We start from the raw sequence: 13600 nt of genomic DNA on the forward strand, positions 1-13600 counted from the left end.
GTGAGTCAGTCAACACACGCACCCATCTCAATGGTGGCCTTTAAAAATGCAGAGGATGTGGCTGTAGCTACCAAGTTTCTGTATGTTTGGCACTGTAACTCCTTCATGATAGTGCATGGAGGAACAAAGCTATGAATCCTCTCATGTATCACAGTTTGTGGGTATCTGTGGCTGCTTGCTCTCAACATCCTCTAAGGCTTTCATTGGTCAACATCTGCTCAATGACAATCAGCCAATGGTGATCCCAGTTTTGACAGCAGGTAAAGAAAGCTGCACTAATACCACATAAAACGAATCAAAACAGCCATTGATTTTAGTTTTTTTTTTTATTCAAGGGGAACTGTTCTTTTTCTCTTTGTCAATGTCCTCAACTCTTGTCCTTCAACTCAGGGGTAGAAAACAAACTAACAAAAAGGAAAAGGTTCGAAAAGGGTTCATTAGGCCTGAACAAAACACAGTTTCAGTAGTACTGGGACAACCCTCTTCCTCCCGTCCCCTAAAAACATCCCAAGAGTCAACAATCAACTTCCACCCAACCCAAAGACAGGACAGCCCATAGAAATAGAATGGACACAACGTGCATCATCTTACTTACCACATCCATTCTATGTATTATATTTCTATGTGCATCACTCTTAGTTGGTCACCTATGTCATCTATCGACCCCATGACCTTTACTGTTGCCTGGCGGTCCCACACGCTCAAGGCCAAATATCACTGCACTGGGAGGGACCAATAGCATGAGGCAGCATTAGCTTGCTTTGGTACGAACATGATCAACTGTTACTGTAGTTGCCATAGTTAAGTAGGGTACATTTACATTTACATTTAAGTCATTTAGCAGACGCTCTTATCCAGAGCGACTTACAAATTGGTGCATTCACCTTATGATATCCAGTGGAACAACCACTTTACAATAGTGCATCTAACTCTTTTAAGGGGGGGGGGGGGTTAGAAGGATTACTTTATCCTATCCTAGGTATTCCTTAAAGAGGTGGGGTTTCAGGTGTCTCCGGAAGGTGGTGATTGACTCCGCTGACCTGGCGTCATGAGGGAGTTTGTTCCACCATTGGGGTGCCAGAGCAGCGAACAGTTTTGACTGGGCTGAGCGGGAACTGGGTAGAGAGAGGAACGGTGACTGGGGTGTTTTGAGGAAACGTGAAGTCAAAATGAACAAAATGAAGTCAGTGTTGTGTCAATGCTAAGGTCAGTAAATGATTTATATTAGCTTTCACAGGCTCTCTCTCTACCCTTCCCTCTCTTTCTCTCCCTCACTCTCTGTATAACATACTGTGAAACTCAGATGTGGCAATCAGGCACAGCTCCTGCTCACACTGTATTCTCCAGTGGCTTGTTCAATTAAGGCAGAGTTCAAGTAGGAAATACTGCTGATTGTGTCCCGTCTCTCTGCCCTGAAGTCCGATAGGAAGGGGATCAGCTCACAACCTGATTGAGTTGAGTCTTGAAGCAGTGTTTGCTCAATAAAAAGGTACAGTGTATAATTTGTTTATCTGCGTGTAAACGCTTCAGTCCTTCGTGATTGGGGAATATGCACCACTTGGGGTTTGATGCCAAAGCGACAGCTAATGGGTATGTGTCAGCAGGTCTAGAGCCAGTGTTTGAATACTGTAGGGTGGTGAGGAAACAGCGCTGAGTGAGTTGGCTGCAGTTGATCAGTTGGTGCCAATGAGCTTGAGCTTACGTCTGGCATTTTAAAAGAAAGCGTTCTGCTCTTTGATCCTTATCGTTGGAATGGAAATATCATAATAAGCATAATAAATCATAATTCTAATCATAATAAGATACAAGATACCCAATGTTAAAACAACATGAAAAATGAAAAGAGGATAATATAATCAGACATGCTTTAGAGAAGTTAAGTTTGGCAAGAAAGCAGTTTGTCGTATTATTAAAACCTCACAGTGAAAATAGTTATGGGCCTTCAAGATGACAAAGCACAGTATTCAGTAATAATTATTTTCCTCATCAATCTACACACAATACCCCATAATGACAAAGCAAATACAGGTTTTATATATATTTTTTAAATGTATTACAACAACAACAACAAATATCACATTGACATAAATATTCAGACCCTTTAATCAGTACTTTGTTGAAGCACCTTTGGCAGCGATTACATCCTTGAGTCTTCTTTGGTATGACCCTACAAGCTTGGCACACCTGTATTTGAGGAGTTTCTCCCATTCTTCTCTGCAGATCCTCTCAAGCTCTGTCAGGTTGGATGGGGAGTGTCGCTGCACAGCTACTTTCAGGTCTCTCCAGAGATGTTTAATCGGGTTCAAGTCCGGGCTCTGGCTGGGCCACTCAAGGACATTCAGAGACTTGTCCCGAAGCCACTCGAGCGTTGTCTTGGCTGTGTTTTTTAGGGCCATTGTCCTGTTGGAAGGTGAACCTTCACCCCAGTCTGAGGTCCTGAGCACTCTGGAGCAGGTTTTCATCAAGATCTCTCTGTACTTTGCTCCGTTCATCTTTCCAGCGATCCTGACTAGTCTCCCAGTCCCGGTCGCTGAAAAACAGGTGGACTCCAATCAAGTCCATAGCAAAGGGTCTGAATACTTATTTCTGTATTTCTGTTTTTTATAATTATGAAATTTGCCATTATGAGGGATTGTGTGTAGATTGATGAGGATTTTTATGTATTCAATACATTTTAGAATAAGGCTGTAATGTAACAAAATGTGGAAAAAGTGAAGGAGTCTGAATACTTTCTGAATGCACTATACAGTCGTGGCTAAAAGTTTTGATAATGACACAAATATTAATTTTCACAAAGCCTGCTGCCTCAGTTTGTATGATGGCAATTTGCATATACTCCAGAATGTTATGAAGAGTGATCAGATGAATTGCAAAGTCCCTCTTTGCCATGCAAATGAACTGAATCCCCAAAAAACATTTCCACTGCATTTCAGCCCTGCCCCAAAAGGACCAGCTGACATCATGTCAGTGATTCTCTCGTTAACACAGGTGTGAGTGTTGACGAGGACAAGGCTGGAGATCACTCTGTCATGCTGATTGAGTTCGAATAACAGACTGGAAGCTTCAAAAGGAGGGTGGTGCTTGGAATCATTGTTCTTCCTCTGTCGATCATGGTTACCTGCAAGGAAACACGTGCCGTCATCATTGCTTTTCACAAAAAGGGCTTCACAGGCAAGGATATTGCTGCCAGTAAGATTGCACCTAAATCAACCATTTATTGGATCATCAAGAACTTCAAGGAGAGCGGTTCAATTGTTGTGAAGAAGACTTCAGGGCTAACAAGAAAGTCCAGCAAGCGCCAGGACCGTCTCCTAAAGTTGATACAGCTGCGGGATCGGGGCACCACCAGTACAGAGCTTGCTCAGGAATGGCAGCAGGCAGGTGTGAGTGCATCTGCACGCACAGTGAGGCGAAGACTTTTGGAGGTTGGCCTGGTGTCAAGAACGGCAGCAAAGAAGCCACTCCTCTCCAGGAAAAACATCAGGGAGAGACTGATATTCTGCAAAAGGTACAGGGATTGGACTGCTGAGGACTGGGGTAAAGTCATTGTCTCTGATTAATCCCCTTTCCGATTGTTTGGGGCATCCGGAAAAAAGCTTGTCCGGAGAAGACAAGGTGAGCGCTACCATCAGTCCTGTGTCATGCCAACAGTAAAGCATCCTGAGACCATTCATGTGTGGGGTTGCTTCTCAGCCAAGGGAGTGGGCTCACTCACAATTTTGCCTAAGAACACAGCCATGAATAAAGAATGGTACCAACACATCCTCCGAGAGCAACTTCTCCCAACCATCCAGGTACAGTTTGGTGATGAACAATGCCTTTTCCAGCATGATGGAGCACCTTGCCATAAGGCAAAAGTGATAACTAAGTGGCTTGGGAAACAAAACATCGATATTTTGTGTCAATGGCCAGGAAACTCCCCAGACCTTAATCCCATTGAGAACTTGTGGTCAATCCTCAAGAGGTGGGTGGACAAACTCCAAGCATTGATTATGCAAGAATGGGCTGCCATCAGTCAGGATGTGGCCCAGAAGTTAATTGACAGCATGCCAGGGCGTATTGCAGAGGCCTTGAAAAAGAAGGGTCAACACTGCAAATATTGACTCTTTGCATCAACTTCCTGTAATTGTCAATAGAAGCCTTTGACACTTATGAAATGCTTGTAATTATACTTCAGTATTCCATAGTAACATCTGCCATAAATATCTAAAGACACGGAAGCAGGAAACTTTGTGGAAATTAATATTTGTGTCATTCTCAAAACTTTTGGCCACGACTGTATTATATGCACCACTGCATCTAATGCCCAGGTTTTCGCCTCGATGGTTCTGGGACATCTTTTTTTTAGTTTTGAGTCCTTTCATCTCCATTTGCACAGAAAACATACCTCTTTGAAAGGGATGGCGCAGTTGACCGTATATGCCTTTATGGCCATGACGTATACAGCTGTGCCTTGGGTGCCCAAGCTCTGAGCTGTTATAGCTGGACTGAGCCATGGAGCGGGGAACCAATCTGACAAGGGTTTAGGAGGAGGGGGACCATCGTCCTGGGTGGAACTGCTATTTCCTCTCATTTTGTTGAACCTTCTCCCCCGGACTTAAAAAAGGCTTCCAAGCCACTTTTTACTATCGAATTACATGTTTTAGAGATGGGGGCAGAGTAATCCTACAGATGTCATCGATGATAAACTGTGCTTGACCTCAAAATTAAAGTTGTTACACATTTTTCCCATACTGAGAAATAGCCTTTGACAGCGCTGAAGTACAAAGACTGAAGGTATTGCCGTGCAACAGATTGAGTTAGTGATAATGGCAGACTTCTGCGAGAACACAACAGACAAGTCTTGCCTTGTTTTTTGTAAATACTTTGGTCTTTGGTCAATATTTTCCTTCTCAATTTTACACACACAAATATGCATGTACATACACACTTGTAATAAACTGGATATTTGTGCACGTATGTATTCACACTTTTTCATAAAGGACTTTTTGCACAAAACATAAAGATTAAAATAAATAAGTCACCCAGAAATAAAACATGAGTACCTGTTTCATAATTATCCTGAAATAAAAAATGACTGAAAAAAAAAATCACACAAAATGAAGAAAATAAAAAAGGTAGCCGTATGTACAGCTTTTTCCCTCTTTTGACACAGGCTAAAGGCGTTGTTTTAAATAGACAAACTTTGCAACGTTCAAGTAGCCTGAAATAGAGGCTAGACATGAGAAAAACACTCGTCCTTCTAAAACATGGCTGCCACACAAGAACACTTTCCTTCTCAAGTCCTGGAGTCTCACAGTCTTTTCTCGGGTTTCAAGTGATGGCGTCGCTAGTTGTTAGCCGCTAGCTCGCGGTGCGAGTCCTCCCTCAGTAGTGCTGCCGTGTCCTTGCAGTGGGAATGGTCCCGGCTAGCGCTGCCACGGCTGCTAACTATTGGGCGGTCCATCATTCAGGAAGTAGGTCGTCATTTCCCCTTTACCCTTGACCTTAACGACCCCACGACACTCCAGAACGTATCCTATATCTGAAAGCACCTGGTGGAGGTCCGTGGTCACCTGAGGAGAGAGTGGAAAAATGAATAACAGAAATAAAAAATTGTTGGCTAAAATGCCAGGTGAGAAAAGAAATTGCACTATGCCCATGTGACCTACTTGTTGTGTGTATGTACTCACATGTATATGTATCTGATAGATGCACACACAAGCACACTACGTGTTTAATGATTTTAAATGTATGTAAATTGTAAAGCATTTTGTCTGTAATGTATTTGTTATTATGTGTCGGACCCCAGTAAGACTAGCTGTCGCCATTGGCGTCGTCTAATGGGGATCTTAATGCAAAAAACATTATGAACTGAGTATGAGCTACTGAGTGTTAACTGATTGACATCCTTCACACCTGAATGCGGTCGGGGACTCCTGTGCTGTCCATGCGACTGGCCACGTTGACCGTGTTCCCCCAGATATCGTACTGTGGCTTCCGTGCTCCAATCACCCCTGCCACCACTGGCCCAATGTTCAGACCTGAGAAAAGAGAGCCGGTTATAAACATAGCGGTTATTCATACCAAACTCATGCATCCAACTATATTCTACTCCATTTACTGTCAACCAACTCTCTCTTTGGTCTGCCATACCGGTTTCGATCCCACTCAACTCCTGTCTGTTTCAGAGGTCCATGTGAACTTCAACCTCACCTAGCTTGTTTGAAGCTTTGTTTCGCTTTTTCAGACTGTTTCCCCTCACCTATCTTCATCTGGAAGTTGTTGAAGGAATGCTCGTTGATGTACTTCATCTGCTCCCTCAGTCTCATGGCGTAGTCGGCCAGAGCTGTGATGTGGGAGCGACCCTTACGGTCGTAGGTGGAGTCGTTGAGACCCGAGGCGGCCATGTAGGTGCTGCCGATGGTCTTGATCTTCTCCAGCTGACGGAACTTCTCCTCACTGATGATCTTAGAGCAGGACAACACACACAGGCTCAGGTTCGAGACAGACCAAAAAAAGTATCCTGTTTAAATGCATGAGGCCAAATATGATGGTACTGAAAATTCACCAAAGGGCAAAAGACACTGAATTAACAATGATACTCAGCGTCCAAAATCCCATAGACTACCCTCTCCTATCCTCTCCTCTGCGCTCCCTCTTTACCTCGTCAAAGTCGGCGATGATCTCGTTGAGCAGCCGGAGACACTCCACTCCCTCGTTGTTGGCTTCCAGCTCCACGTAGAACTCAGAGAAGTTGGAGATGGAGGCGAACATGACGGCCACACACTCACAGGACTGGTAGTAGAGCTCGTCGTTCCTTCGCTCTCGCGCCAGGAAGTGAGCGGCCACGTCCTTGGGCAGGATGTTGTGGAGGAGGCGGCGGTTGTACGCCTGCAGCTCCTCCATCTCCTCCTTCTCTTCTGTGGCCTGGAATGAGGACGTGAGGGAGCAATGTTAAGATAGGTGGGAGGACATCTTACACTACACTGTTCTGCTGTAGTCAAGGAAGAGGAGTGCTCCCCTGTAGGCTCATGGTACCTGTAGTTTCCAGAGGAAGTCGAGGCGTGACGTGGACTCCACCTGCTGGGCGTGGAGGTAGAGCGCCAGCACAAACACAGTGAGAATCACAGGAGTCATGACCCTCAGGGAAACTTTGGTCTCACTGAATGGGCTGCAGAGAGACGGAAGAGGAAAAGAAAGACACAAACCAAACCACAGAAAGACGGAGTGAGTCAGAGAAAGAGAAACTGGGTCATACACACATCCCTACACAGATCTAAAACAACGGTTTCAGAAAAGCTTTTGAATCCAAAACGTACCACTCATCTGTAGTTTCATTGAAACTGGACCATTGAATAGTTTCATTGAAATCACTGGAGGTGAAAGACAAGAAAAGGGTTTAGTCAAATCCACTTTCAAAAGGAAACATGTACGACCACGTTGTGCCCTCCTGAACGCAGCCCCTGTACTCACAGGGCATTGGAGGTGACAAAGAGGTCAGCGTTGTCGAACAGCGCCACCTGTGGCCACTCCACCAGCAGCAGGAAGGTGAGCTGGATGAGCAGCATGAGGGCCAGCTTCCCTATACTGCTGATCTGTAGGAACACTGAACACGCCAGCAGGGTCAGCAGCACACTGTAGCTGAAATACTGAGGGAGAGAAGGACAGAGAGAATCTGTCAACTTTTAATCTTCATTGATTGATGATCAGATTGATCTGTTATTACGAAGAACATAAAGGTATTTTCTGGTCCATATAAAGACGTGAAAAACATTGTTTTTCCAATCGGCATACCTGACATCAGTGACACACCCACTCACCTCTGGGAAGGGGCATGAGGGGCCCTGGCCGGGACAGATCTCTAGACCCCCGTCTACAGACACAGACAGGTTGCGGATGAGACATGGCGTCACCATGGCAACAGAGATGTTCAGCTCCCGGGAGATACAGACCACTAAGCTCTCTGTGTCACAGGCAAACTACAACAGAGGAGACACACACAAACATGTTCATTTGTGTGTGTGTTTGTGTGTGTGTGCGTGTGCGTGTGTGTCAATCTGTTTAGTCTCACCATGTTGACAAAGGCAGAGATGAAGACGAGGATGATGGTGAACACCCCCATCAGAGTGCTGTTGGTACGAGACTGGACTATCTTCTTTGACACTGTCTGCATCGCAGCTGGAAACAGCTGCAAGAGAGGAGGAATAAAGGAAAGAAAGTTTAGTGTCCGGAATGCACGTGGGTGTGTACACTAGGTAATGTGTGTGTTATTGAGGTTCCTACCTTAACGCAGGAATATATGGCACAGATGAAGAGGATGTTGGTGAGGATGATGAAGATACTGATGTAGACCCCTAGCATGACCGGGGTGCTGCAGGAGGAGACACACAGACGGAGGACTCAGAAACGTGTACGCGTGTGAGTGTGTGTGTGTGTGTGTGTGTGTGTGTGTGTGTGTGTGTGTGTGTGTGTGTGTGTGTGTGTGTGTGTGTGTGTGTGTGTGTGTGTGTGTGTGTGTGTGTGTGTGTGTGTGTCACTCACTGTGGAAATATGACAATCTGGATGAAGGAGATGAAACAGAAGACCAGGAGAGTACAAGCTACGTAACCCCCAAAGCGATCGTCCACCTTCTTCGAATACTACCAGAGAGACAGATCAAAACCCATTTAAAACGGACTCAGCAAAAAGCATCAGTAGCCTTTGACTGTGGATAGGGACGACATAATACTCCAGGGATAAACTAAATAAAGCCCAGAGGCAGACAGACCTTTTTTTCCAAGCTGGAGGTCTGGAAGGTGAGCAGGAACTTCTTGACGTGGTCCTTCCTCAGCTGGTCGATGCTGCGGGCGTCGATGGCTCGCCCCAGAAACTCATCCACCTCATCCTCGGGGTTCATTGCCTCCTGTGCACCACGGCTGGAAAGGGGGAGAGTAGCGAGGGAGGAGGAGCGGCGGGAGAGAGCGAGCGAGGGAGAGAAGAGATAGGTAAAATGGTAAGACCTTTAGAGTACGTGAAAGTGTATCTTGGCGCGTGAGCCTGTCTACCTGGGTGTGTATATAGGTGACGGTATGTGTGTGTATCCCAAAAATCCTCAGAGCAATAACCACTCACTTGTCTTTGCTGGATGACTCATCAATCCCCTGAGAAAGAGAAAGAAAATTAGGATTAACCAACATACAAAAACCCAGAGGAGAGATGTAGAACAGAGGGATTAGGCAATAGATAAAACCCTGGCTGTGAGAGATACAGCTGGCCCTCAGGAGACAGGAGAGGAGAGACAGCAGAGACAATTGGTAGACACAGAGCAACATAATGGAGAGACTAGTGGGACACAGAGCTCTCTCAGGAGAGGTGACATTAATGGGTGAGACGATTGAAAGACTACAAGTAGAAGCAGGAGAGGTACAGATAAGCCGAGAGAGAGGCCTCGTCTCACCATCTGTCTGAAGACTTTGGAGTCCTTGGTCCTGGAGAACCTTGTGTCGGGCACCCAGCGAGGCATCAGGCCCTCGTTGGAGTTGGACCGCGTCCTCTGCATCTTGGCCATCATGGCCTTCTCGTCTTTCTACACATAGGAAAGCACAGACAGAGAGAGAGGTTGGACAAATTGATCCGGTGAAACCCTGGTGTGGATTAAAGGGGTGCAAACCAACATAGAACATATAAAGGTTATTCCTGCCCACTTTTTAAGGCATCCCCAAGAGTCTCTAACCCTGGTGGAAATGTAAAGTTGATTGGAATGGGTAAGAAACATTACTGATCTCTAGTGTCCTGTATAATGGTTGTGGCTAAATACGAGTACAGCTATGGACCAAAAGATGAATGTTCAAGTCGCGTCGGGGACAACTGTAACATTTTAGCTAACCCTAACCCTTGTCCTAACCTTAACCTAATTCTCCTAACCAGCTATGTTAATTCTCCTAACCAGTTGCGCTAGTTGTCATAACCTGCTACATCGTCACTTTCGGTCCATAGCGGTACTCCATCTTGCCAAAACTCTGTATACTGTAACAGAACTGTATGTGTGGTGGTTGGCAGGTGTAGGATATAGTTTGGTTACTAACCCTTTTCTGGCTGCAGCCCAGCACCAGGAAGGTCTCGATGCTGTTCTCCTTCAGGTACGCGTTCCTCTCCCCTCCGAACCCAGGCTCCACCTCATAGTCCCCATTCAGATACTGCAGAGTGGCCTTGGTGATGTGGATCCTCCTGGAAAAGGGACACAAGGTCAGTCTGTGTGTGTGTGTGTGTGTGTGTGTGTGTGTGTGTGTGTGTGTGTGTGTGTGTGTGTGTGTGTGTGTGTGTGTGTGTGTGTGTGTGTGTGTGTGTGTGTGTGTGTGTGTGTGTGTGTGTGTGTGTGTGTGTGTGTGTGTGTGTGTGTGTGTGTGTGTGTGTGTGTGTGTGTGTGTGTGTGTGTGTGTGTGTGTGCGTGTTTTTCCCTCACCCTGCCTTGCCCCCAGCCTCCATATGGTTGGCTAGTGTGACATCATTGGACCACACGTCAAACTGCCACTTCCTGAGTCCCAGCACCCCACAGTGCACACGGCCACTGTGGATACCCACACGCATGTTCACGTTGACTCCTGTCACCTCTCGCACCAGCCTGCACACACACACACACACACACACACACACACACACACACACACACACACACACAGAGAAGATGTATGTTCCATTTCTTTCCAAAAAACACATGATACCCCAACAGGCCGAGGCAATACATCATATATATTTTCATGATTTTTCATGTCTAGAAAATATGCCATCTCCCCACACACAGACGTTCCTCATACTCACGAGATGGCCTCTATCATGTCGACGCCCATCTCCACACAACAGTGGGCGTGGTCAGCGCGGGGCTCAGGAAGCCCAGACACACAGTAGTAACAGTCGCCCAGGATCTTGATACGCAGACAGTGGTTCTCCTACAGAGAGAGAATCAGCAGTAATGACAGAGAGAGATTAACACAGGATACTGAATGGAGGAAAATGAACAAAATGGGGAGAAGGTGAAAAGAGAGAGGTGAAAGAGAAGTGCTTATTTACCGATGCTAGTTTGTCGAAGCGGGCGAAGAGCTCGTTGAGTGTCATGACCAACTCCTGAGCCGTACACTGAGATGCCAAGCTGGTGAAGCCCTCAATGTCTGCAAACAGAATACTGAGGATAACGAGAAAGATAGGCTTGATTATTGATTGAATTATCAGATGATCCTTTATCCTCCTTCTCTGTGTATGTGTGTGTGTGTGTGTGTGTGTGTGTGTGTGTGTGTGTGTGTGTGTGTGTGTGTGTGTGTGTGTGTGTGTGTGTGTGTGTGTGTGTGTGTGTGTGTGTGTGTATATATCAGACTTAGTGTGTATACTCAGTGCTTTAATTGAATCTGGGCTGGAGCTTCCTATCTTTGGGGACTATCTTATATTGGCTGCTGGTAATTAAGTATTCCCTTACTATCCTTAATTAGCCTGCTCTCTATCAAACCCTAAGTGAATGTGTGTGTGTGTATGTGAATATTGTTCTGCAAGAAACATTTTGTTTTTTAACTAATTACTCTGAGATCGATAGCACTAGAAAGACCATATTTTAGGACAAATAACTTATATATGCATTAGCAACTATAATTTCATTTTTAGGGTAAATTAGTTGAAATTAAATAGACCGAGAACAGAACTACAACAATGTTACTTTTGTACCTGCTGGCGGGGCGGGACTTGGGGCTGAAAAAACAGCTGACGAGAAGTGCACAATATCTGTCTTATCTCCATGTTTCTGGTTTGTAATGCTTGTTACTTTCAACAAATGTACTATCAGCCATCATTTCATGTTTGTGTCGATTTGAATAATTAATGCTATCGAAATTTATGGAAATGAACCATGCATCAACATCGCAACGTTGCGCAACCACAATTTTTTGCCTTAAAATATTAATCTGACAAAAATAGATGAAATAAATATTAACCATCATTTTCTCATCTCACTTTAGTGGTATATGTAGTAGATGTTTTTCACAATTTTCAGTGACTATTCATGCTTAGCCCTACCAATCAGGTGCGCTACAGCTGTACTTGCCATGTGCGCTCCGTGTGTCTTGATAGAATAAACATTTGAATTCTCGTCACAAACTGCAAACTCATCATGCTTATCACATGTCCATGGCTTGACACAAGGTAATTGACCCCCATAATCATAAATATATATATATTTTTTTAACCACTAACCTGTCGATAAAAGCTTGTGAGAAGCTGATCCTTAAGGCATAATTCTAAAAATGACATATATAATTTTCAAACATGGTCACGTGTTGATATTTTGCTAACATTATGAAAGCAATATGAACTAGAGACAATGGCCTGTGCTTAAAAGTTTATTTTATTCCAGGTCATCAGTTAACATTGTGTTACTTTTTAGAAAAATGGTGCTATCTAGAACCTAAAAGGGTTCTTCGGCTGTCCCCAAAGGAGAACCCTTTGAAGAACCCTTTTTGGTTCTAGGTAGAACTCTTTTGGTTCCAGGTATAACTTTTTGGGGTTCCGTGTAGAACTTTTTCCACAGAGGGTTCTCCTTGGAACCAAAAAGGGTTCTAGCTAGAACCAAAGAGTTATCCCATGGGGACAGCCAAATAACCCTTTTGGACCTTTTTTTCCTAATAGTGTAGCTAGCATGATACTTGAAACCTATGCTGTCATATAGTCACTAGATGGGTTAAGAAAAGGACATATTTTTGGAAACTTAAACTACTAAATACTCTACAATGCTCAAAACCCCTTTTTGTTGATAACATTGTCGGACAGGGCTGCTTTTTTTGCAGGGAGCTCCGCATTAGGAACGAGCTGAGTTCACTACGTCATTCTAGCTTCTGTGTTACCTTAGAAAATGGGTGAGCTACTTTTGCCTGTGTTACTTTCGTCCCAGCTCTCCCCTACTGTTGAATATGAGGCACAGAAATGCTAATAGTAGATTGCCTAGAACAATTTTTTTTTTTAAACCTTTATTTAAAACGACGAAAGTCAGTTAAGAACAAATTCTTATTTACAATGACGGCCTACACCGGCCAAACCCGGACGACGCTGGGCCAATTGTGCGCTGCCCTATGGGACGCCCAATCACAGCCGGTTGTGATACAGCCTGGATTCGAACCAGGGTGTCTGTAGTTAGGCCTCAAGCACTGAGATGCAGTGCCTTAGACCGCTGCGTCACTCGGGAGCGTGATAAAAGCGTGACAAAACCCATGAACATTGTGTTAGAAGTCATAGCTCTTGTCAGTTTGGCTTGTTCGAGTAATGCTGTGATTACAGATGTGTTGTTGTCAGGGGTTATAAGGACGAAAGTGTCGATGCTGACCTGACGTTGTCATGTTTTTGGATGTAGATCTTATGGAACATCATGTCTTCCTTTTTAGCATTGATGTCAGCCTTCATCTCCATGGCAACATGCCTTGGCAACACAGACAGCAACAGGCGCTCCTGAAGTGTTGGGAAAGAAGAAAAAAAACTGTCTTGGTTAACAGCTGCATGTAGTACTTATGTCCTTCAAAATTCCTGCTTTCTGTCAGTCAATGGAGGTGTTTACAGTGTGTGTGTGTGTCTGTCTGTCTGTGTGTGTGTGTGTGTGTGTGTGTGTGTG

General features: G+C 44.8%; 1 protein-coding gene across 1 annotated transcript in view; it reads right to left on the bottom strand.

Annotated features, from left to right (window-relative positions):
* Positions 1-307: 307 nt before the first annotated feature.
* LOC139557118 (adenylate cyclase type 6-like) overlaps positions 308-13600 on the bottom strand; it is a 51994-nt gene continuing 38701 nt past the window's right edge. The window contains exons 5-23 of the mRNA XM_071371496.1: positions 13319-13440; positions 11029-11140; positions 10780-10907; positions 10424-10582; positions 10047-10188; positions 9419-9547; positions 9094-9122; positions 8750-8897; positions 8524-8621; positions 8266-8353; positions 8054-8170; positions 7803-7961; positions 7456-7631; positions 7302-7355; positions 7021-7153; positions 6646-6909; positions 6245-6449; positions 5899-6023; positions 308-5555 (exon numbers count right to left, since the gene is read on the bottom strand). Of these exons, the coding sequence (XP_071227597.1) occupies positions 5427-5555; positions 5899-6023; positions 6245-6449; positions 6646-6909; positions 7021-7153; positions 7302-7355; positions 7456-7631; positions 7803-7961; positions 8054-8170; positions 8266-8353; positions 8524-8621; positions 8750-8897; positions 9094-9122; positions 9419-9547; positions 10047-10188; positions 10424-10582; positions 10780-10907; positions 11029-11140; positions 13319-13440 (2517 nt within the window). The 3' untranslated portion in view covers positions 308-5426. The remainder of the gene's footprint in view (positions 5556-5898; positions 6024-6244; positions 6450-6645; positions 6910-7020; positions 7154-7301; positions 7356-7455; positions 7632-7802; positions 7962-8053; positions 8171-8265; positions 8354-8523; positions 8622-8749; positions 8898-9093; positions 9123-9418; positions 9548-10046; positions 10189-10423; positions 10583-10779; positions 10908-11028; positions 11141-13318; positions 13441-13600) is intronic.

The sequence above is a fragment of the Salvelinus alpinus genome, chromosome 28 (genome assembly GCF_045679555.1).
Source record: "Salvelinus alpinus chromosome 28, SLU_Salpinus.1, whole genome shotgun sequence".
NCBI classification, from domain to species: domain Eukaryota; kingdom Metazoa; phylum Chordata; class Actinopteri; order Salmoniformes; family Salmonidae; genus Salvelinus; species Salvelinus alpinus.